At 32.4% G+C, this 26,265-nt stretch overlaps 1 protein-coding gene across 1 annotated transcript in view; it reads left to right on the plus strand.

Annotated features, from left to right (window-relative positions):
* The window catches only part of LOC120778414 (nuclear transcription factor Y subunit beta), a 194,725-nt gene that overhangs the window by 57,523 nt on the left and 110,937 nt on the right, over nucleotides 1–26,265 (plus strand). The window contains exon 2 of the mRNA XM_040110198.1: nucleotides 9,437–9,612. Coding sequence (XP_039966132.1) covers nucleotides 9,597–9,612 — 16 coding nt within the window. The 5' untranslated portion in view covers nucleotides 9,437–9,596. The remainder of the gene's footprint in view (nucleotides 1–9,436; nucleotides 9,613–26,265) is intronic.

Genomic DNA, 26,265 nt, shown 5'->3' on the forward strand with positions numbered 1-26,265 from the left:
TTTCTTATTCTTTACCCGGCGCTGAGCACATTTTTTGGTTAGCTTAATGATGATGTCGGTAAGCGCAGTGAAAGCATAACAAATTTGCTGGTATGCTTATAGGCGCTTGTGTTTAATATAATAAATTGCTGCAGAGTAGTTGAGAGTTAAGCTCACTCGAAAGCGAATACCATTTTGATTTACTTTTAATTGCTTGAAAGGGATTTTTTTTTCGTTCGGGGAGATAGAGTTTTCGTTTTGGTGTAAGAAATTGTTTCTTTTCGCATTACGAGCATATTGTAGAGAGATTTTATATTCGATGAAGATGAAATCTGGCATAATTGTCTTCAATAATTTTTTTAACCTGGATTCTGGGTGTTTTATTTTCGTCCTAAAGCTAGAAATATGTAGTATAAAATAAAAAAGTATTAATCTTAACGTAAAACTTAGACTTTAAGGTCAATAATGTAAAAATTAGATAAAACGTAAACTTCGATTGTACCCGATCCAGCATACACTTAAAAAATAACGTTGTTCTCAGACAAGAATATGGCTTTGGTAGTTTAGCTTTTTGATATAATGGGCCGATCCAGAAATTTTTTTTCGAATATTGCAGCATTGCTTTGGACAATAGTTCACGTCAAATTTCCTGAAGACATCGCGTCAAATGAAGAATATTTCCACACAAAAACTTGATTTTGATCGACCTGTTTGTATGACAACTATATGCTATAGTGGTCCGATATTGTCAGATGCGGCAAATGTATAGCAACTTGACGGAAAAAGAACGTGTCTAGAATTTCTGAGCGATAGCGCATATGGTTAAATCAAGTCAGCTCGTCACACTGACAATATAATGATATCTTTGTTCCTAAATTTTATGATAAAATCAAAATTTCTTATCATTTTGAACATGTCTTACCACATTTGAATGGTTTTGGTATAAACAATTGAATTTTTTCATTAAGCAATTTTTATTATTTTTATTAAAATTTTGTTTTTGTTAAAAAATATTTGATTCTGTTAAATTTTTTTTCCCAAAAAATATTTATTAAAAAGGTTTTTTTATTAAAAAATATTTATGACATTTTTTTTTGGTATACAAATATTTAGTAAAAGATTTGTTTTCATAAAAGGTATGTAATAAAAAAATGTTTGCTTAAACTTTTTTTTATATTTTTGCTTAATAAATGTTTATTAAAAGATTTATTTGCTTAAAAAATACTTATTAAAAAGTTTTTTCACTAAAAACGATTTATGAAAAATTTTTTTTTGGTATACAAATATTTAGTAAAAAATTTGTTTTCTATACTTTAAAAAAATTTTTGTTTAAAAAAATTTTTTTTTTTTGCTTAAAAAATGATTATTAAAAAATTTATTTGCTTAAGAAATTTGTTTGTTTGAAAAATTATTTATTAAATTTTTTTTTTCTGTACAAGGTATTTATTTTAATTTTTTTTCGTTAAAAATTTATTTATTAAAAAAATTTTTGCTGAAAAAACATCTATTATTTATTAACTAGTTTTTTTGATTAAAAAATATTTATTAAAAACAATTTTCCTTTAAAAATATAAATTTTTGTTTGATGATTTATTACTAAAAATTTTTGTTTAATATTTTTTTTACTTAAAAACAGTTATTTAAAAAAAATTTTCTTATAAACTATATAGTAATCTTCCGATATAAAAAATGTTTGCCAAAAATTATTTTAAAATTTTTTTGTGTAGACATTCATTTAATAAAAAGTTTTTTTGTTTAAAATATATTTATTGAAAACAATTTTTTTTTAAAACTATTAATTGAAATTTTTAGATTTATTAAAAAAAATTCTGGTTTTTTTTTTTAAATTTTTTGTACAAATTTATTATTTTAGTGGAATAAATTTGTTTATAAATGCATGAAAGTAGAGCAAACACTATTTTAACAGGCGTCTATGCTCCTTTTTTACAATCTATTATTGTTATTGGCAAAGCAATGTGTTAGGCGCATTGGTAGCATTTTAGTACAAACCCATAAATATTCGCTCTTTCGGAACTTTTTTCTCTGAAATGCTCTAAAAATTGAATATTTATATGTATATTTTTAATTTAGAAGAATTAAATCGAAAATATATTGTAAAAACTAAGCACTAAAAAGCTAAACAATTTTCAACGAAATTAACGAGCTGTAAAATATGAAAAATTTATTTTCACTCAGTTGAATTACCCAAAGGAAAAAGCGAAATATATGACAAGTAAACAAAAAATTTATTAGGAAATCGTGAACACATAATTTTTACATAATTTAAAAATATATACAATTATAAAACGCCAAAATTGTATTGTTATTTTTGTCATCTTTCCAACCTAATTTTTATTGTATGTACTCCTATATATGAGGAATCAAATTTCCTATCCTGCAAGTATACTGAGGCAAGCGTAACAAGTCCATCTCCAAAAATAAAAAATAATACACATATATATATATATATGTATATATATTAATAAATATATAACTAAATTATAAACATATATAATGTATATATAAACTCAACAATAAAAGTGGCGGTAAAAAGTCACAGAAAAAGTCTTACAGCAATTTGGCAAATATTAAAAAGTTTTAACAACATTTTTTCTGAGCAATTAACTGCCGCTTTCGCGTAGTTACAAATTAAAAACTTTGACATATGTAGTCTACAAGTGAGAGTGATATACGGCGCAGAGTGTACATACATTTGTTTTGGAAGTTGCATGGAGTTGGACGAACGCTGCGGCCAGATACTGGTGTATGAGGACGAAAATAATACAAAGTGTTTCAAAAAAAATAAAAATTGTGCAAAAGTTTGTTTGTGAAGTGTTTGGAAAAAAATTACAAAATAATCAATGCTGTGGAGTGACGCTACTCCAAATTTTGTGGAGACAGTTTATAGCGGAAACATAAAAAAGTAAAAAAATAATGGAAAAGTAAATAAATAAAAATAAAAGGACTGATAAAAGTAAGAAGTGCACAAAATTTATACCGATAAGCTCAAAAATGGCTCAAACTTGTGTATTTCAGCAAAGTCAGCGCCAAAGAGGGAGTGGCAGAGAATTATGTGGTGTGAAACTTGGCTAAATTGAGCGAAACTCTAATACTATTGAGTTAATAAGCAATTAATATTTATTGAGCGATCTTAGTGAAGTGATTTTCACTCTTTATCATTTGAAACACTGATAAAAGTAAGAAGTGCAAAGAAATTCAATCAGCTAAGCTCATACGGTGCTCAAACTGTAGTATATAAGCAAAATCAGCGTGAAGAAAGGGGGGGAGAGAGAAGTACATGGTGTGAAACGTGGCTAAATTGAGTAAGACTCTTACATAAATGACTTATTATTTATTGAGTGCTTTTAGTGGAGTGAAATTATAAATATTCATAAAAGTTTGAATTGAAAAAAGCTAAGTCAGATAAGCTCATAAAGTGCTCAAACTTTTGTATATAAGCAAAGACAGCGGGAAAAAAGATGTAGAGAGGAAAGTACAACATTGCTAAATTGACTGAAACTCTGTCGTAAAAGAGAATATTTTTTGAGTGCTTTTAGTTGAGTGAAAATAAAAATACTGATAAGCTCATGATCATCAATCTTTTGCAGAGATAGAGAAATAAGTGGTGTGAAACACGGCTAAATTGAATGAGACTCTTACAAAATTGAATTAAAAGCAATATTTATTGAGTTCTTATAGTGGTGAAGAAAATTATGAAAAAAAATGTTTATATCGATAATACAGATTTAGGTTTGCTTTTCGTGATTGATAAATTAAAACATATAAATTAAAAAAAAACAATGCTTTTACAGCACATTACAAAAAAAATATCTGTTACGGTTTCTCTACTAATTTTTATAGTAATTCTCGCTGATACTTTGCTTCAGTAAGCATCAGTGTGCTTTACAAAATTCAGTACAATCCTAAGAGTATGCAATAAATTTAAAATTTAACGAATAAGAAATATCTGAAACCTTAAAATGGTCCAAAGTGACCCTAAAAAATTCAGTATCTACAATCCTAAAAGTGGGCAATCTATTTCAAATTATTATTAAAAGTAAAATAGAAATCCTAAAAGTAGGCAATATCTAAAAAATTTAACGTCCAACAAATATCTGAAGCCTTAACATGGTAAAAAGTGTCCCTTAAAAAAATCAGTACAATCTTAAAAGTAGGCAATATATATTTCAAATTATTAGTAGAAGTAAAAAAGTTCCTAAAAGTAGGCAATGTCTATCAAATTTAACGTCTAAAAAATATCTAAAGCCTTAACACGGTAAAAAGTGTGCCTTAAAAATTCAGTACAATCCTAAAAGTAGGCAATATATATTTCTAATTATTATTAGAATTAAAAAAATCCTAAATGTAGGCAACAAATTTAAAATTTAACTTATAGTGCATATCTGAATCCTTAAAACGGTCATAAAAACAAGAGATTTCGCTCATATTTTCATATCTCAACACACTTATTCATTTCTACTGAGAAATAACTGACCTTACAACCATGAAAATTTTCTTTCTAAATCATTTTTCCCTCCAAAAGTCACTTTTTATAACTTGAATTATATTTTGCATTTACTTAAGCGCTGTAAAATGCATTAAAATGTGTTTCTTCTATCAAACAACTCGCTTACATTTATTTTCACCTGCCCACCCACTCGTCCGCGCCTTTTGTTTGCGTTTTATTTCACACTCTTTGTGCAGCAAGGCGAAATGCATTTATTTACAGCAGAAAAGGCCCATAAGTTGCATGAAATGGTAGTGAAAAAAATATCAAAAGCGTATTAAAATACAATGTTCTGAAAATAATAACAACAACACAGGAAAAAAGGCGCCTAAACAATTGAATGAGTGCAACAGCGTGTGTTGTAAAGCGTCTGGCTTTTGCGAGAAATCATGAGATGGCAACAAAAAAAATGAAATTTTTACTTTAAAGACGGTCTGTCATATATTAAATTTTAGTCCTAAATAAACTTTAAGATCTTATAATAAATAGCTTTAGTTAAAAAATTTTTTTTCGGCGACTTGGCGAATTTATCTTAAATTTTTGTCGAAAAGATAAGAACTTAATATGCAAGAAAAATTTTTTGTCACGAATTTTAATAATTTTGACCCTTTTACTTATTTTAAAATTTATATACACTTGCTAGTAGAAAAAAACGCGGTTTTTCGTAATTTTTTCCTTTTGGTTTTGAAGCGGCATTTATATGAAATCCAAAAGCTAAAAACCAACGAAAAATGTTAGCCTCAGCTCAAGCTATCATACCCTTCACATGTGCAAGTTTTTCTTATAAAAACACGATTTTGACTGTTCAGTTTGTATGACAGCTACATGCTGTAGTAGCCCGATCCGAATAATTTCTTCGTCAAAAGTACTGCTAACTTAAAGAATAGTTCGTGCCAATTTTCATGAAGATACCTCGTCAAATAAAAAAGTTTTTCATACAAAGACTGCATTTTGATCGATCAGTGTGTATGACAGCTATATGCTATAGTGATCCGATATGAAAAATTTTTTCGGAGATGGTAGGTCTATCTTAAAAACCAAGTTAAGTGAAATTTCAGGAAAATATCTCGACAAAGAAAAAAGTTTTCTATACAAGGATTGGATTTTCATCGTTCATTTGTATGAAAGCTGTAAACTATGCTGGTCCGAAAACAACAGTTGCATTAAATAAGCAACCTCTTGGGGAGAAAAGCACGTATTTAGATCAATTTCTCAAGAACTGAGTGACAATATTTGTAAGGCTCTCCGATATTTGCTACAGAGTGTTACAAATTTCGTGGCAAAGTTGCTAAACTCTATTCAGGTTATGTAAATGTTATGACAATAGCTGGATATGATCGAAGGACTAGACAAAATATTGATTGGTAATGAATAAATATTGAATTAATATTCAAAACAAATAAAATTTTAATTTAATTTGTAATTTTTAGAAGCTTTCCTCAATACAATAACATGCAGTTTGCTTAAACCCCATAAATTCCCGGTTGTGAATTAAGGAAGAAAGTGGTTACCACACAATGATTACCGCAAACTGGTTTTGAGCTTGAAATACTATGTTTATAAGCACCTAAAACCTAACAAAAATAATAGCCAGAAAAGAGAAGGAATACACAATACCAAATACTCAAATAAGTGGAGTCTGGATTAGCAAGTATACCACACAAACTGGCAAACCACTGTCTTTTGGCATATTCGCATAATATTATGCATACATATATGACTATATACTTGTATATGACACCCGAAGTCAACCAGGAGTCCCATACACGCTCTGGATCCATAGCGTGGAGTTCATAAAATTAGCATTGTCATGTGACAAGCGGCAGCTCGGCTCCTGTAGCAGCACCTTCTGTCAAACGCCACCTACATCAGCACAAACGAAGCGCCAAACAACTCTATAGCAACAACAATGGGCGCCGACATTGTCAACCACCTGCCAGCAGCCAAAAGTGACAAAGTCTGACTTTCCCGAATACACACGCTCGTCATTAGCTTTGACTTTGGCGCGCTGGTGTTGGTGTTGTTGACATTGTTGGCATTTGTCGTTACAAACTTAATTAATGTTATGCTTCTAAGCACTTCACTGGCACAACAACAGCAAAAATGAAGAGAAGAACCAGACAAGAACCAGAGCGCCGCGTCGTCACGCTGAGCGCTACACCTGTCAGCGACTGACAGTTGGTTGCTTGCTTGGTTTGTGAGTGTTAACGGGATTATGCGTGCGCTATGCTTGCTTTTTATATGCCGCACTCATCAGCACTAACTCTCTCTCTCTTGACTTTTTCGCTTGCGCTCTGCCGTTTGACAACGTGCTGCTGCAAGCTGTCAAATTCAGCTGACGTTTGGTGTTTTTCAACGCTCATTGTCAACTCGTTTGCTGCTCAAAGCAGTCATTGTTGTTGTTACTTTGCTTGGCATGCCTTTGTATGTGTTCACAAGTATGTATATTTGTCATTTAGCATATATTAAGGCGCTGTAGATGCCTCGTTGACCTTCCCTGTCTTCTGGGTTTGCTCAAATCACTTTATTTCGCTCATCCGTGCAGTCGTCCCGCATTTTCCATGCTTCTGTGGCATCTGCTCTAACAGTGTATGCAAAAATTCATACATTTATGAATATGTATGTGTCTGTATACCAACACACTCATATAAGGGATATAAACCCATTCTGCGGATATAAACTCAATCTAAGCATGTGTGAAAACTGCAACGACAGCATTATCCTTGCTCTTCCTTCCAAGCCGCCTTCTTATAATCTCACAAACACACACTTTCGTGCGCTACTGTAGCTGCTTCGAGCGCTGCTGCTGCGGATATAATTTGATTTGTCATCGCAAATTAATGTCAACAATGGCGTATCAATCACAAAATGTCTGGAACACTTCTAAATGTGGCTTAATGATGTTGTGAGCGCATTGGTGCGGGACTTTGCTAAATGCTGTTAACTTATTTAGAGTAATTTCGCTTTAGGGTGAATGCGATTATATGCAGAAGAAGCTAAGAGCTGGGCACAAATGCATGACAAGTTGAATTTCGTATAGGGCTTTTAGCTGAACTCGAGTAAAGATCCTTTTATTGAGCTGGAAGTAGGATCAACACCTTGACTTCGAAGAAAGTTGGAACACGATATTTATTCTAGATAATTTGAAGAAGTAAAGTAAGTCAAGTGGATGAAAACACTCCAGCTATGAGAGTACTTGACACAGTACCCACCGAAAGAAGCAGAAGAAGAGCAAGACCTCCATTCCGTTGGAACGACCAAGTGCAAAAAGACTTTGCTATATATATATAAGAAACACGGAATGGTTCAGAGATCAATATAGTGATGGCACTTTTTTGCCGGTGGTATCCTAATGGGCCTCCTAAAGACCTGTATATATCCACTCTATCTAGCTACCCAAAAAAGAATTGTTTTCTATTCATTCAGAACGCTTCCGGTTTCAAAACCAGCCACAACCCAATATTATATAGTAGATTCTATAGTTTGATTGGTTTTTGAAGAATACTTCTTCGAAGTGATACTTTATTTTTGAGCACATGTATTTCAGACTTTCGCAGGTTTCTCACAGTCCATATAATATACAACACCATCAAGCTCCATATTATCCACAAGCGAAGCTTACATTTACTACTTCAGACTTATTAACGCTAAAACCCCTTCTATCACCACTTCCAAGGAAATATTTACATATAAAAAACTTATAACTACAACGCTTCGTATATCCAGCCAAATTTCTCTAGCACACTTTGAGGCGCATAGTTTACGAGAGGAATTTGCTTGTTTGGCCTCTTAATTTGCACAACTCAATGTCTATTTGTCTTCTCGTCTTGACTTAATAAAGACGTTGCAATTGCATTTGCCAGCAGGACTGCTTGGGAAGACGCTTGAATCATTGTTGCCTACCTTTAGGCGCATAATATGCATGTAGTTGTATATTATTGTAATTAACCTGCTGGCAGACGTTCATTTCGTACGGTGCGAAATTAAATAGCACAAGGTAGTTTTTGTTGCAAAGGAACGAAGTAGGAATATGTTGCAAGCGTCTTTATAATGTTATGAAAGCACATACTTTAATTTATAAAAGCTGGTGAGCAGGTAGCCGAAGTAACAATTTTTAAGCGTATTTGCTTAGTTGCAAGGCTAACAAGCAAGTATTTGCCTTTTGAGTACTTAATTAGAATGATTGTTAGAATGCAGACAGAGATGAAGTTTGAAAACTAAGATTTTAAAAACTATAAAAAAAAAATTTGAAAAGTTTTGAAAAACAATTTTCAAATTGAAAATTTTTTTTTTCTTAAAATGAAAAATTTGTAAAATTTTGTAAAACAAAAAATTATGAAAATAAAAATATTCGAAACAAGTTGTGTATATTAAACGTTTTTGTAAAAATAAATGCGATAAAAAGCTTGTTTGTATGTTTTTGGCTCAGAAAATTAAAAAAAAAAATTTAACAAAATATCAAAAAATTTCAACAAATTTTCAAAAACTTGAAAAAATTATGAAAAAATGCAATAAAAATGTTGTTTGTATATTTTTGGCTTTAAAAATGCTAACAAATTTCAAAAAAGTTTTAAAAAATTTCAAAAACTTTAAAAAATTTTGAAAAAAAAATTAATAAATACGTTGCTTGTATGTTTTTAGTTCATGAAAATTAAAAAAAAGTTTAACAAAATATCAAAAAATTTCAACAAATTTTCAAAAACTTGTTTGTGTGTTTTTGCCTTTAAAAATGCTAACAAATTTCAACGAAGTTTTAAAAAATTTCAAAAACTTTCAAAATATTTCCAAAATTTCAAATATTTTCTAATATTTAAAAAAAATTCTAAGCACAATTTTCAGCATATTTTATATCATTGCATATTTTATTAATAATATATATACATATATTTAATAGCACTAATAAATTAATTTTAAATCATTAAAAAAACTGTTTTCCTTGTCTCTTTTCAGATCAAGCAAAATGCAGTGCGTCTTTTATAAGCACTAATCCGAAACGTTTGTGTGTGCATTAAAATTTTTTAAATAACCAATACTGTCAAAGTGAGTTTGTGCTATAATCTTTGTGCTATAAAAATTTCATTGATGTGCTGAAAGTCTAACAGATGAAAATATGAATTACCAAAAAGGTAAGTGAAATTTTAAATAAATTTATTTACTAAAAGTTTTTATATTTATTTTTAAGAAACAATGTTGAAAGAAGTTTCATAGTGAAAGTTTCATAGCGGAATCGAAAAGCGCTTTTCATTCATAAATAGCGAAAATCGAAATTGGGTTTTCTTACTTTGCCAAAAGTCCTTGTTTTTTCTGTCTTGAAACTTTCTTCATAAATTGAACTTATAACAATGGAAGTTAAGCTTTCGCACTTGTGAAAGCTTTCACATTCCAAACACACTTTAAGTTTTGACCATAACCTAACGGAAACATCTAATATACTCAAGCAGCTTTTATAGTGAGAGTTTGAGAACTGTACCGAGAAGCACTCTCCATTCCTTAATGCAGGCAATTGAAATGAAGCTCTCAAACTTTGACAAAATTGTACGTATTTTCCTTCCTGAGCTTCCATTCGTTCTAATTGTCATAGCCAAATGCTAAGTAGTGTACCTCAGAAAATATTTTGTAATTTCTTTAAATGGCTGAAATTATTATTATGAAAGTTTTACTAACTAGCTTCCATAGTGAAAGCTCTTTTCATGCGTATAAGAAAACAAGTTAAGTCGAGCGAGAAGTTTTTTCAAAGCGTTGGATAAGTTTGAAATGAAAATATTCATGATTTAGAAGATATCTAAATCTTTGATTCCCCCAAAGTTACTGCGTTTGTTAGAAAAAGCTTTGTGGGCGCTTTCATAGTTATTTTTTTAAACGAAACGAAGCACCTACAGCTTTAGTAGTACTGTTTTCAAATTTTCGCATTTCACCGAAAATTATCATTAATTGCGTTTATTACCAAACAATTTCTGGAAGCTTTCAGAATGAAAGTAACATAAATTTAGTGAACATTTTTTCGCATTTATTAAGCGGATGGAAGCTTTTTGAGCTTTAGTAATAGAATTTTCCAATTCTCTCATTCCTCCAAAAATGATCATGTATTGCTTTTATCAAAAAACCTCTTAGAAAGCTTTCCTATTAAAAGCTTTTCGCATTTATACAGCAAATCCAAGCTTTTAGAGCTTTACTAATTTTCCAATATTTTATTTCCGCTACACTTGTATTGCGTTTATTGTGTAAAGCTTTCAGGAAGATTTACGTGTGAAAAATTTTTTACATTTATTAATCGAAGCGTACATAGCTTCTTGAGCTTTAATGATAGTGTTTCAAATTCTTTTATTTCCACGAAATTTACCATTTTTCTTCTTTACAACAATACAGCTTTCAGTAAGCTTTCCTAGTGAAAGCCTTTGCTTTTATTAGATGAAGGAAAGCGTCTTGTGCTTAAGCGATATAGTTCCTCATTCTCTTTATCCCCAAAAATTATCATTGACTGCGTTTGTAACAAAAAGCTTTCAGAAAGCTTTCTAAGTGAAAGCTTTTGACATTTACTAAGCCAAACGAGCTTTTTTGATAATGGTTTTCAATTCTCTCATTACACTGAAGGTATTCACTTTTTGCGTTTCTAACAAAAAACCTTAAGGAAGCTTTCCAAGTGAAAGCTTTTGACATTAATTAAGCGAAATGAGCTTTTTTTATTTTCAATTCTCTCATTTCACTGAAAGCATTCACTTACAGCGTGTCTAACATAAAGCTTTCAGGAAGCTTCCTACGTGAAAACTTTTGACATTTATTAAGCGAAATGTAGCTTTTTGCGTTTTAGTGATAATGATTTCCAAATATCTCATTTCACGGAAAGCTTTCAATTATTGAATTTAGTACAAAAAGCATTCAGTAAGCTTACCTGGGGAAGCTTTTTATATTTATTAAGAAAAACGAAGCTTTTTGAGCTTCAGTGACGGCGTTTCAAATTTCTGGAGTTTCTGGTAGTGGAAGCCTCGAAAGTTATAAAAGGGAAGTTTAAGCTTTGTCGCAAGTATTAAGTGGAGGGCAGCGTTTTGAGCTTTTACAAGTTGCCAAAGGTATGTGTACGGGTTTCAACAAAGTTTTTAGTGAAAGCTAATGATTTTTAATAAGAGTTGTAATGCTTTTAAATAAATATAATTCTTAAAGCATTTTTCTTAAACTTGTAATATGGAAAATTAATTAGTGTTTCTAGTGAAATGTAAATTAAGCTCAAATATTAACAAAACTTTCTATTTTTTAGCTAGAATTTATAAATATATTTCCACTCCTAATCCATATGTGAAATGCATTGTCAATTTGCGCCACAACTTATGCTGCATTTATTAAATTCTGCAACAACGCTGCCGTCACTCACACACTCACATAAGTATTTGCAGCAGTGTTGCACTTTTAGTCGAATTTAATTCAAACAAAATATTTTTATTGCAAATTTTTATTATTTACATTGGATTTTAATATTTTCCGCACACCAACTGGCTGGTCAATTTACAGTCTGTCACATTTGACTGCAACTGCAAATATGGCGCAAGGCAAAAAAATAAAGATTATCAAGTCCGCACTCCGCTCACGGCCCGCCTGCGCTAGTTTAAAGCGCAAAGCACTTTTCGATGACGAAATCTCATGTGAAATCACTGAAACGCAATACGAAGCCATGACAACAACAATTACAATGGCAAATAGTACATGTAACAGCTCACATACGCACACACATACATGAACAAAAGCCAATCGCTTGTGATGGCCAATATGGCGTAACGAATTAATATGTCAATATAAGTGGCCGACCCCAACCAGACGCAAGCAAACACACACAGCCGCACAGGTCAAGTACAATGAGCACCGAGGGCATTGTAAGCGTGTGGGTATGTATGTAGTTGTGTAAAAAGCGGCAAAAGTGTGAAAAAACGCTGGAAAAGTCACTGGCGAACAGATTGCGCTTTGTCGCACAACTGCATTTATTTATTGTTTTTCTGCCAGTTCCGGCGCAGCAACACACGCACACACACACAAGCTATATTTATTAAGCATTTATTCATACACGAGCGTAGTTGTGTGTGTGCGCTTTAATATTTATTGTTTTTCCTTAATTTTTGCAACTTGTTTATTTATGATTTTGCATTGATTCGCTGCGCACACATTGTTGTTGTACTAGCTGTGATTGTTGTTGTTTATTTTGCGTGTAAAATAATATTTTCACGGTTCAAGGTTTCCAATTCGGCGGCGCTTTGCACAAACAGCCAAATTATGGACTTCAACGACAACTGGCGCGTATTTTTTCAAACGTTGCCACTTTTTTAGACACAACGATTATGTAGGCGGCCGTGGAAGGCACTTTTTATTTAAGGCGTACAGCTTTAGTTGCTAAAAAAGTTAATTACAAAGCGGAATTTTGCTTAAAAAGGAATTTAAGAGTATTATTTTTGGCGCTTGTAATTTAACAATAATTGCGTATGGTGCTGGAGTTTTGTAGTGCGGGAATGAATTGTAGATTTCAACCAAAATCATATTCTTCACAAAAAAAATTTGCATTCAAAAGCTTCGTCAAATTTATATGGCAGCTATTTGCTATAGTAGTCTAATCTGAACAAATCTTTCGCAGATTGTACCGTTGCTTTAGATAATAATATATATCCAATTTTGAGAATTTTTCATATTCTTCACAAAAAAAGTTTCCATACAAAAACTTGCATTTGATCGGTAAGTTTGTATGTCAGCTATATGCTATAGTGGTTCGATCTGCACAATTTCTTTAGAGATTATAACCTTACCTTGAATAATAATTCACGCAAAATTTCTTGAAAATATCTCGTCAAATGAAAAAGTTTTCCTTACAAGAACTTAATTTTTCGAAGTGGGTTTGTATGGCAGCTATATGCTACTGTTCGATCTGAAAATTATGTTCGGATATTATAGCGATGTTTTGAGTAATAACCCATACCAAATTTCTTAAGGATATGTCGTCAAATAAAAAACTTTTCCCTATAAGAACTTTTTGCTGTAAGGATGCTCCAGCCTCCGTATTCGAGAGATATGGTACTGTGTGACTTTTTCCAAAAATAATGAGAACCTTAAAGGTCGTTCTACAAGATACATGAAAAGCGCTGAAAGAGTTAATTTTTATGAAAGCATGTGTTCACACAAGGGAGGAAATTTCTCAGAGCGCTATTCACTTGGGAGTGGCCAGAAACGCTTCTTTTACATATGGTTCAAACAGCTCACGACTTCCGATCTTAGACCACGTATCCTCTGGGTAGCTAAAAAACATTCCTTTGAAGGTTAGCTAAGAAGAGAAGACGAAATATTTCTCCCGAGGGTTGTGCGCTAGGTTTCGGATCCGCCACTTAAAACAACACCCTGAATGAAAAAGACAAAACAGACTCGGATCAGAGACCCCCATTTTATAAAGCTAATGGTTATACCAAAATTGAGTTTGAGCAGTATTTGGACGATAAGAGACCCCCATTTTATAGAGCTAATGGTTATACCAAAATTGAGTTTGAGCAGTATTTCGACTATAAGATTCATAATCATACGCTTCAAGATGCGGTATGCTGAAATTTTTACCACCAAGGAAAAGAATAAAAACCTTTTACTATTTTTCGGGGTTTCCAATGCGATTTGAGTTAAATGTGAGAGATTTATAGCTATATACTTCTATTTCATGGCTAAATGTTTAATAATAACCTTTATGAAGGAGAGGTTAACAAATTTAACACTAGCTCGCGGCTGCGCCATCTAGTGGTGGAACACAATTTATGTCAAGTATACTACTTCTAAAATGTAATGTTCTTCTAATACATACACTGAAGTTCTCGCTCTTTTTCTTTCACTCAGTGCCTTTTTTCTCTCTCTCTTAGTTTTGTTTTTGTTTTTTGTCACTTTTTATAAGAAAGGAAAGCAATAAAAACTCTAATTTTTTCGGGGTTTCATAGCCGATTTGTGTGAAATGTTGGTGATATTGTGATATATGTTATATAATTTATTTTTTTTTTAAGTCAAAATGTTTACAATAACCTTTTTCCAGAAGAAGTCAACAAATTTAACACTGACTCGTTATTGCGTCATCTAGCGGTGGATCGTAAATTATGTCAAGGGGACCGCTTTGAAAATATAACACTCTTCTAATACTTCGAAGTTCACATTCTTACTCTTTTAGTCATTGCTTTTTCTCTCTCTCCTTCACTTTTTTCTCCATTTTATTTCTCAAGTTATCACTTTTTAGGTTTATTTGTTAAAAGATAGAGGAAACAAGTTTATTAAAGCTATTATCAATGCATTGTCTACGGGTGGACCATAGTTATGTCGAGGAAACCTCTCTCAAAGGAAGTAGTGCTCTTTTAACACTCTGAACTTCTCATTCCTCCGCTATCACCTAGTGCTTCTTTCCTGTATTTCCCTCTCTTTCACTCGATGGTTTTTTTTCTCTTCAAGTTTTTTCTTTATTTTAGATGTCGTTCTTCTCTTTCTTTCGCTTTCATATAGTGCTTCTTGTCTCTCCCTCAATTTTTCTCTATTTTAGTGCTCGTTACTTCTCTTTCACATATGTATGTAGTTTTTTCTCTCTATCTTCAAATCCAGTTCTTTTCTCTCCGTCTAAGTTTTTTTCTTTATTTTATCTCTCAAATTATATCATGTCGGTTTATTTGATGAAAGAGAGAGAAAAGAGTTTAAGAAAAAAGAAAAACGTGCGTTATCTCTCCTCTCACTCATTTTAGAAATAACAGTAATTTTCTGACTCCTAAACGATACCAAAAATTATAAAATTTTGAGTTGGCTTTATCGTTTTCCGATAAATGGACTTACAATCAGCCCAGACTGTAATTTTCTAACAGAGTAATAAAAATACCCAAAAAGAAATCCTCATCGTTTTCCATAGTTTGAAGATTTTCAATTTATTTAGTAAAGTAAACGTTTGAAGCCCTCTACGCATTATTTAGTATATTTTAATTTGAATTTATTATTTTGAAAACATCGCTTAAAATGCCAAAAATATTTTTTTATTGCGAATAATTTCCTGCTGGGCCTTAACACACTCAACCGGTACATTGTTGCCGACATAAAGTCCCAGCTCTCCGCTTTATACCCGTTTTATACCCGCTATATACCCATAAGTATAACTATATGCATTGACTTCAAGCTTGCAATGTTTTTCCAGCCAACGTTGTTGTTGTTGAATTTTGCATGTTGCATGTACGGCAAAATTGTAAAATCTCCGAATGCCCACGCATACGATGCAGTGGTTTCAATTAACGTATAAATTAAAATTAACATGTGCGAACACACATTTTCAGCGTAGCAAACACACACACGCACAATTTTACCGTTATTGGGCCAAATGAGCGCATCGTCGACTACATAATAGCATTTGCCAACAGCTGAGCCCGAAACTGGACGCACGAGTCCGTCCAATAGAGCGCCAACGCTATGCCAGTGTTAACCAACTCTTCCCGGCCAACGGTCGCTACGCATGCAGCCGCCTAACCTCTTTGTGGTGGCCGCCTGTAATGGCAATAATTTTAAGCCATGCCCCGTGAGTTGCACGCATTTTTCGGGCGATGTATTAAATTGGTTTGTGCATTCGCTAAATTTGACTGACCATTAGCTCATTACTCCTGTATTCGGCGTCTGTATTGGTTAGCTCATAATATGGCCGCACAGTTGCCTAAACGAGTTGGCCGACAGCACACTAACTAGGCAAGCGAATGTGTGTTGCATGCGAAATTTTAGACAAATTTGTTGCCCATTTCATATTTTGTTGTTGTTGTTGCTGTTGCTAATATTGCAGTATACTACAAGCAGCGTTTGCCAATCTCTCTTCCGCCACCTTCAGTTTGGTTGCCTAAATATGCCTCATCAATTTTGGGTTTGACCGCCCATTTCGGTCATTAGAGGCTTAAGATTTTGTCAGATTTGTGTGCCAATTTGTGGAAATAATTTTAATGAAAATAATTGACTGCATTTTGTGTCGAGTGAAAAGATTATGCAAAGTACTCGTTGTTTTCATTTATTTTGGAGACTAAGCTGCTGCTGTTGCAAATGGCTGGACTGCAATAATATTAATGACGTGCGATTTGTTGCAGAGCTTAGTCGTTAGTGCTGTTAATTATTTTGTTGTACAACAAAAATATGTCGAAGTCAATGATCTATATGATCATGAAACAATAAGCTTTCGAATACGTTGAAAAGCATAAGACATTATTGCTCAAATTATCAGAAAGTGAAAAAACGTTCTCAGAGTGCTTTCAAACTTTCTTTAAAATTCGCACCACGTAACTGTGATATGTTAAAATTTTAGTAAATAAAAGAATTTCGGAAGCTGTTTCTATAATACGTCTTCGTAGACTTCAAAAATATGAGAAAGAAAACGAAGAAGACCCTTCCAAGCTCTGCGGAAAACTCAGAAAAGCTTCCGGGAGCTATGTGGTATTCGAATATTTTGTTGTATCTATCTTCCCCATGCACTTGAAATATTATGAATAAGAAAGAAAATGACTAAGTAGATCAATAAACTAAGATAACACTTTTATTCGCCAATCTTTCGAGAGTTCTGTAATGTAGTATGTGGGATTAGACTATTATATTTTCGTCTGACTTTCTCATATACTTCAAATATATAAGAAATGGTTTGACTAAGTAGATCCAGCAAACTATAGGAACTCTGTGGAGAAGACGAACAAGTTTTCAAGATCTATGTAGAGTACTATGTGGGATTTCAATATTATATTTTCACTTACTCCTTCGTACACTCCAAATATTTGAGAAAGGAAATGACTTAAATAAATCCCGTAAACTAAAAAAAACCTTTCCAAGCTCTGTTCAAAAACCTCCAAGCTTTCGAGGGCTACGTAGCGTAGTATGTGGGATTGCAATATTATAGTTTCACCTTTAGAACAATTTTATTTTCTAAAGTTATACTTTTGGACTAAAGGAAACACCTTTATATGAAAAGCTTGATGAAAGCTATTGACAAAAGTTAAGCTTTTTACAAGCTTTATAACTACATATCGTATATAATAAGTTTGTCTTGGAAGAAATCCAACAGTAAGAAAGATTCTTATGGATTCTGTGGATCTTGGTTTAAACTAAGCTTTTTAAAAGCTTTTGAGTTCTATTTGTATTTTATATTACGAGCTCTTTTAAAAGTTTGTACAGTAATCAGAGACATATTTAAGAATTCTGTGGACCTTAGTTTAAGTTAAGCTTTTTACAAGCTTCTAAGTTTCCTTTGAATACAAATATCATAAGCTCTTCTACAGATTGACACAGCAATTAGCGCTAAGCTTTTCAAAAGCTTTTAAGTTTCTTATATATTCTATGTTATAATTTCTTCTTAGGAGAGATTTAATAGTTTGAGAGATCTTCCAAGATTCAGTGTAGCGTAGGTTAGCTTTTGATTTTTAAAAAAAATCCACTAATTAGAAAGACCTGCCAAGATTCTTTGGTTCTTAGTTTAAGCTAAGGTCCGACAAGCTTTTAAGTAACTTTTTATGCTATATTAGAAGGCTTTCTAAAGATTGATAAAGTGGTTAGAGAGTTCTTCCAGGATTTTGGTAATTGTGGTTTAAGCTAAACTCTTGATGAGCTTTTAAGAAGATATTATGTATAATGTGTGGTTATGCATGATATCTTCTGAGGAGTGATTCAGTCTCTTGAGAGGTCCTCCATTATTCTGTGGAGCTTGGTATAACTTTTTCTCCTTAAAAGGGATCTAGTAATTATAAAGACCTTTCTGGGCTCTGTGGATCTTAGTTTAAGTTAAACTTCTGACAAGCTTTTAAGTACGCCTTATATCTAACTTCTTCTAAAAAGTGAACCAGTAGTTGGAGCGATCTTCCAGGAATCTATGGATCTCAGACTAAAAAGACTTTGCTGAAATCTGTCGATAAGAAGCTATGATTTTGAAAATCTTGCAAATTCTCTTTATATTCTCTATTATTAAATAGTTTTAAAAGTGTCCCAGGAGTTAGTGAGATCTCTATGGGTTCTGTGAGTCTTTCACTAAGAAAAACTTTGCTGAGATCTGTCAACAAAAGACTAAGCTCTTTACAAGCTTTTAAGTTCTCTTTATGTGTATATAGATATTTTTTATTATTTTTACTCCGTAAGAGGGATTTAGCAGCTAAACAGTTCTTCTGGATTTTTTCAAGTTTTGTCTAAGAAAATCTTTGCTGAAATCGGTCCACAAAACACTCGAGCTTTTTACAGTTTTTAAGTTCATTTTATATCTACTTTTATTTCTTTTTAAGAGTGATCTAGCAGTTAGAGATAACTTCGTGGATTCTGTGGTTCTTTGACTAAAAAAATCTTTGCTGAAAGCATCGGATGAAAACCAAAGCTTTTGGCAAAGCTTTTGAAGGATCTCTATGTGTAGAATATCCAATATTATTATTTCTTCTGAAGAAGGGTCTAAGAGTTAGAGGGTTCTTTTTGCATGCTGCGGATCTTTGACTTAGAAGACCTTTGCAGAAAGCTGAATAAAAATAAAGCTTTTCACAAGCTTTTAAGTTCTCTTTATATCATCCTCTATTACAATTTTTTATTCAGATTATACGTATTACACTAGGTAGGAAAGTCTTCTTAGGCTTAAAAAGGCACATTTCTTGATTCTATGCATAACTGTACATTCCAGGAACCTACTTTCTAGGGTTTTCACACTAAATTTTCATTCTCAGCAACTCCTTTAATTGGTCTCACACGTAATTTTTCTTCCAAAGTGCAAGACCATTTGAAATTAAATCGCTGACAGCAACGCACAGCGCTTAGCACTTGCTCCCATAAAATTCAGTGGCGTTCTGCGTGGTGAATGGGCGTGGTGCTAAACTTAAGCGGCGATGAATGTAAAACACATGTTAAAATTTGTTCTGCTTCAAGCTTCAGATAGTTAAAACAATGTATGAATTTGCTAGAATGAAATACACAAGCACTTAAATAGGTATGTGTATGTGTGTGTACCAGTGCAATTAGTAAAAAACTTCTGTTTCAGATTTTCACGCCACCTTGTTGCTGTTGTTGGCGATTTGGCTTTTTCGTTGCCCAGCCAAGCGACCATTTGCTCTGTCGCTCGCACCGCTCCGTCTGTGCTGCCATTTACAACGAAATACAGACGCACATACATACATCAATACACACATACATATATTTATACACACTTATATACATGAATACACAGACACATACATACATATATGTATATAAATATATGAGCGAGTGTGTAGGAAATTATTGTTTTACATTTCACCGAGTGCTGGCAAAGTGGCTGCTGCTGCCGCTGTTGTTGCTCTCTTGCTGCTGTGGTTGCATAAAAACTTTGTTGGTTGCATTGTTTTACAACAAGTTGGGCATTTGTTGTAAATTAATTTGCTTATAATTTTTACGCTTAGTTAAACGCAATTTTGAGTGTGACTTTCGCAAATGAAAAAAGGCAGCAAGGAGAGCAAAAAGAAAACGGCGCGCACAATAGCGCAACTGTTTATGCTCAGCGTGTGCATAAGCATACATATTTACATATATGTATGTATATGTGTTTGCTTGTGTGTGCCGCAAAGCCAAGTACCCTTTCGCTGTGATTTGGAGGGCGCTCGGCGGCAATGTGGCCGACGCAGGCAAAGTACCAATGCAAGTGCGGAAGTGCGATTTCATGCAAAGTTGCTCATAAAATCAGGCAACAATCTTTTATGAACATAGATGTACATATGTATATCAGGATGTTTGCAGGGAATTAAATTAGCATAAGTAGGTACATGAGGTCCTTTCAAAGTTGTTATTAAAGAAATACATTTTTATGTTAATAGTATTGAATTGAACAATATTGTAGATAAATATTTTGAGAAAAAAAACTTTTTTTTTTGAGATTTGAATTTGATTTGAAAATTTTTGAAATATTTTTAGAATTTTTGGAGATTTTTGGAAAAAAAAAATTTCAAATATTTTTACAATTTCTATTTGTTATTTAACCATTCAGAGTTGTTATTAAGGAAATACATTTTTTAAGTTAATAGAATTCTAGAATTGAACAATATTATTGATAAATATTTTGAGAAAAAAAATACCTTTTCTTTTGAGATTTTTGTAAAGAAAATTTTTTGAAATATTTTTGGAATTTTTTTGAGATTTTTGGAAAAAAAAATTTTGAAATATTTTTGCAATTTCTTTTTAATATTTAACCATTCAAAGTTGTTATTAAAGAAATACGTCTTTTAAGTTAATAGGATTCTAGAATTGAACAATATTATAGATAAATATTTTGAAAAGAAAAGAAATACTTTTTTTTGAGATTTTTATAAAGAAAATTGTTTGAAATATTTTTTCGAATTTTTTTGAGGTTTTTAGAAAAAAAAAATTTTGAAATATTTTTACAATTTCTTTTCAATATTTAACCATTCAAAGTTGTTATTAAAGAAGTACATATTTTAAGTTAATAGGATTCTTGAATTGAACAATATTATAGATATACATTTTGAGAAAAAAAAGAATTTTTTTTTTGAGATTTTTGTAAAGAAAATTTTTTGTAATATTTTTAGAATTTTTTTTTGAAATTTTTGAAAAATTTTTTTTTCAAATAATTTAAGATTTTTTTTTGAGATTTTTGTAAAGAAATTTTTTTGAAATATTTTTACAATTTCTTTTTAATATTTAACCATTCAAAGTTGTTATTAAAGAAATACATATTATAAGTTAAAAGGATTCTAGAATTGAACATTATTGCAGATAAATATTTTGAGAAAAAAAAAACTTTTTTTTTGAGATTTTTGTAAAAAATTTTTTGGAAATATTTATAGAATTTTTTTAAGATTTTTGTGAAAAAAATTTTTTTAAATTGTTTTACAATTTCTTTTTAATATTTTTGTGGAAAAGTTCATTTAATGTAGCCTTTAAAGTTATAATTTTGTTTAATATAATATGTGTGTAGAATGGAGAAACTGTTATTGAAAATATTAAAAAATTGCTTTTCTGAGAAAAAAAAAATTTTTGAGATACATTTGAGATATTAAAATTTTTTTGAGAAGTTTGCAGATTTTATTTTTAGAACAAATGCATTCAATTTACCTTTAGAGATGTACAGTTTTTTTAGTATAAGGTAGTCGAAAAAGTCTTTTCGTATTATGTCAAAAGATGTCGTTGCAGTCGTATATCTCTAGTGCGCCAATCATACCATATTATGTTGGAAAGGTGAGATTTTAAGCTTCATTTAAGCAATAAAAAAATTAAATACGGAAATTTTAAATTTGATATACTTTAAAATTTTTGTAAAAAATAGGAAAGAATGCCACTCAAGTCAGCAATGAAATCTGTGAAATTTACGGAGACAATGGTTCGCTCGCTTCCGTTTTGGAAATTTCGATTTACACTGATGAAAGTTTTATACTGTTGGAATAATGTCTCTGGCGGAAAAATGGCAAACAATTGGTTGACAAAAATGGTACATATTTATTTATTTATGTTTATATGAAAAAATATGTTGAAATTTGACAAAGAATATGAAACTGCTTTTCGACTACTCAATATAAAAAAAATTATTTCTTTCGAAGGCTACATTGAATGCATTCTTTACCTAAAAAATAAAAAAAATAAAAATCCAATAATATTTCAATTTTTTTTTCTAAATATCTTATACATATAGAGTACTTTTCTCAAAATATTTAAGTACTTTTTTTTTCATTCTGCTTTTTCGACTACTCAATATTAAAAAAAATGTATTTCTTTCAGAGGCTACATTGAATGCATTCTTTACCTGAAAAATAAAAAAAAATAAAAAAAATATAAAAAAATATCTCAATTTTTTTTTCTAAATATCTGAAATAAAATAAAAAAAAATTCAAATTCAAATTTTTTTTCATGCTTCAGCACAATAATTTTACAATAAGGTGGATTTAACCCTGCTCACAAAACAAAAATATTCTTAGTTCAAAAATATCAAACGTCATGCCTGAGATTGACTTTTGGAATTACATAAAATTATAGGATTTGATTAGGATATCTATATATATATATATATAAACATCTACATGGTGAAATAAAACTTTCATGAATGCCATTTTCCACAACTGCACACATTTCTATCCACTTTTCTGTTTTTTTTCCTGCTGCTGAGGAGTAACAAAACTTTCCAAACGCACATTCGACGAATTATTGCATTTAGAAACATTTACAAAGCCGAACGCACAATCTGGCTGCTAGCAACCCCAGCGAGTCAGAGATAGCAATTGCTTCGGCGTTTGGCATTCGTAGCAAATCAAGAAGAAAATGAAAATTACGCGGGTCATCGTGCGTCGATTTTTAATAGACAGGACAATGGCAATAAGAATGGAATATAAGGAGCTGAAAGGAAAATAATACACACACGCCTAGATAACGTTGGTTGCGGACGGAAACGAAAATGCGTTCAAGCATTAAAATCCGCACAAAATAAGAAATAATTCCACAAAAGCGAATAAAAACCGAAGAGCAACGGATAGCGCAACTAACGATGTAATCGAGCAGCAAGCCGAGTGGCAAAGGGGAAGGCGGTTGAAGTGCATTGGAGCAGGCAGTGGAGGCACCATAATCGCAGTTAGGGTGAAGGCTGAAGGCATTGAAATATAAATAGTCATGGCTTAGTAAATCTCACGATAAACATCACAAATCCAGTACAAAGATGATTGAACAAATTCAACTGCAGCTTAGATTTAACCACCCATTGAATCAGTGAAAGTATTTTCTTACGGTTTTGCTGCGATTACTTGTGACCTGTACCCTCAGTGACTTGAGGGCTCTGGCGCAGCAGCGCGTTGTTCTTCAATTTAATGAAGTTGCATGATTCAGCGTTTTACTGGGTCCACACACATGCATACATGCTGCTGAAGCACACATGTCCGTGTTGACTAAGTTGTCAGTGTCATGTCCGCATTGTAGCTTCTCAAAGCTCTCCTTTATTATTTACAGTTTCTCGTGCGTTTCTTTGCATGTCGCGTGCTGGGCATACAAATTGCTCGCAAATCATCGCCTAAGTTTTGCGCACAGATAAAGCAATCAAAGCAACCAAAATACATTAAGTTGTTAAGCACTCGTTTGGATTTGTGCGTGCGTCTGTGGCTGGGTGTGGGTGCCGATTAGCGGCTTTTGCGCAGTTATCCTTGAAATTAATTGTGGATTAACGGCGAGTGTGTTGATTGGAATTTCATTAAGTGCGATCAGCGTAGGAAATAGTGGTGAGATAGCGGGTTGGTGTTGAAAAAGTGGGTAGGTGGGTTAGTTGTGCTAAGGTTTGTACGTCTTAAAGAGCTTAGAGATTTTATTTTTTCGAAAAATGACGGGAAATGAATATAATTCCGAACTACGTAAAATACTTAAGATGTAGAAAGAACAAAAAAAAAATCAAAAATAGAAAAAAAAATTAAATAAATTATCAAAGAAATATTTTTCTACTTAAATTTTTGTGTTTCCATTTTCGGCTTGATATTTTAAAGCCCGGATAGAGCGCGTTTTTCACAAAAATAACTTCAAATGATTTAAATTTCTAACAAAACCATTTAAAACGTGGAAGCAACAAAAAAAACATAAATAATAAATCGACAAAAAAATTTAAATTCCCTAAAGAAATATTGGGTAATCGGAAAATTTTTTTCGTATTTTTAATCAAATTTCAACAAATTTTTTTTTTACATTTATAATAAATTAATTAACAAATATGTACCATTTTGATCGACCACTTTTCCACTAGAGGCATTATTCCAACAGTGTAAAACTTTCATCAGTGTAAATCGAAATTTCGATATTTCTAGAACGGAAGCGAGCGAACCATTGTTGTGCTAGACGAATTGATACAACATCGTTTTCGTAAACTTCACAAACTTCCTTGGTAGCTTACATGGCATTCTTCCTTTTTTATAAAAAAAATTTCAAAATATAGCCAACTTCTTCATTATTTTCACTCATTTTGAAGAGCGCCGTTCGCAGCAACTCGGACACTGACGTAAGAAACGACCTGGCGCATTTTACGTCGAGATCTTTAATTAAAAGCGTACAAAATAGAGCTTGACATCGAACTTCGCTAGCGGCATTGCTTCGTACAATGGGCGCTTGAAATGTGCCGACGTTTTCAAACCAAATTTTGTTAAACGATGAGAGTTATTTCTGGCTCAATGGGTGTGCAAACTAGCAAACTTGCCGCATTTGGGAAGAAGATCAATATGAAGAGATTCAAGAGCTACCATTTCATTCAGAAACGCAACGTTTGGTGTGGTTTATTGGTCGGTGGAATCATCGATCCATATTTCTTGGAAAATGAAGCCGATAAGAACGTAACCGTCAATGGTGACGATTATCGCGCCATGATAACCGAATATTTGACGCCTGACATTGAAGTTCGCGATTTCGGCAACATTTGGTTTCAACAAGCTGACGCCACTTCCCACACATCGCATCACAATTAATGGATTTATTGAGAGAATATTACGGTGAGCAGGTAATATCACGTTTTTGGACGGTCGATTGGCCACCAAGATCCTGTGATATCACAGCTTTAGACTCTTTCCTGTGCGGATATGTAAAGTCTAAAGTCTATGCGGACAATCCCGCTTCGATTCAGGCCTTGGAGCAAAACGTCACCAGTGTCATTCGCCAGTTACCAGTTGAAATGCATAGAAAATTGGACTCAACAGATGGACTGTCGTCTGAGACGTAGCCGCGGCTTTCATTTAAAAGCCAAAGCCAAAGAATGATAATAAACATTCCCCATTAAATGTGAAATGTCTGGGTTTTTTTTTATTAGGGAACCTAGAAATAGATCACCGTTTACATACAGAACCTCTTTCTGACAATAATTCAACACAGAATTAATTCTTCCTCAAACATAACCTTTAATTAATATTGTAAATCTCTTGTTATATAACAAAATATTAAAAAAATTTCTAAAAACATTTATTTCTGAAGAAATTTCAGTATAGTTCTGTCCACTAAACAAAGTTTTTGGGTTATGCGAATTCTACTGAACGCACATGTTTACTCGTTAAAACTTCAATAAAATATTTATGTATTTACACCAATACTTGTATTAAATGTATTTATTTGGGCAGAGCACTTCAAGTAATTCTTCCCGGAACCTTTTTGTGCTCATCGTTAACGATAAGTTACAGTAATTTCCAATAAAATCATTACGCTCGTGCAGGGAAACTCTTTCCACAGCTACAAGCGCACATAAAAAGAGATCAAAATAAAGCCCAAAGCTAAGGCAATTCATACACAGTATAAATGCCTCAGTACCTCAGTAATACGCGTATGTGCTGGCAGTCATATGCACGTACAACAATCAGATTGCTTATTTACGATATTGGATAAAAGGAATATTTTCCTGCTTTTGCGAAAAAATTCAGCTAATACAGTTAGAAAATAAATAAATAAGAGCAGAGCAAGACACGTAAATGAAATTCAGTAAGCGACAAAATCTAGTGAAGTAGAAAAATGGCGACGGTAGCAGACGCAGAGCCCGCAACAGCCCAAACGTGTAGCATACCACGAGGCGTACGCAAGCATTTATCCAATATTGAGCGGCAATTTACGATAAAAAGGGGAAAATTGGAAAAGTTTTGCAACAAACGACAACTTCCACCGCCCCATCGCTCCATCGCCCACTTGAGGTCCGCTTAACTGATGCTGCAATTGTTGAGACGCAGATAAAGACACAGCCAAAGACAAAGCAACCAAATTGACGGCAAGAAAGTAGCGTTGTGCCGTTGGTAGTTGGCAGCATGTCTAACGAAAACGAAAACGAAATTTTTATCTATTTAGCT

Source organism: Bactrocera tryoni, chromosome 5 (assembly GCF_016617805.1).
Source record: "Bactrocera tryoni isolate S06 chromosome 5, CSIRO_BtryS06_freeze2, whole genome shotgun sequence".
NCBI lineage: Eukaryota > Metazoa > Arthropoda > Insecta > Diptera > Tephritidae > Bactrocera > Bactrocera tryoni.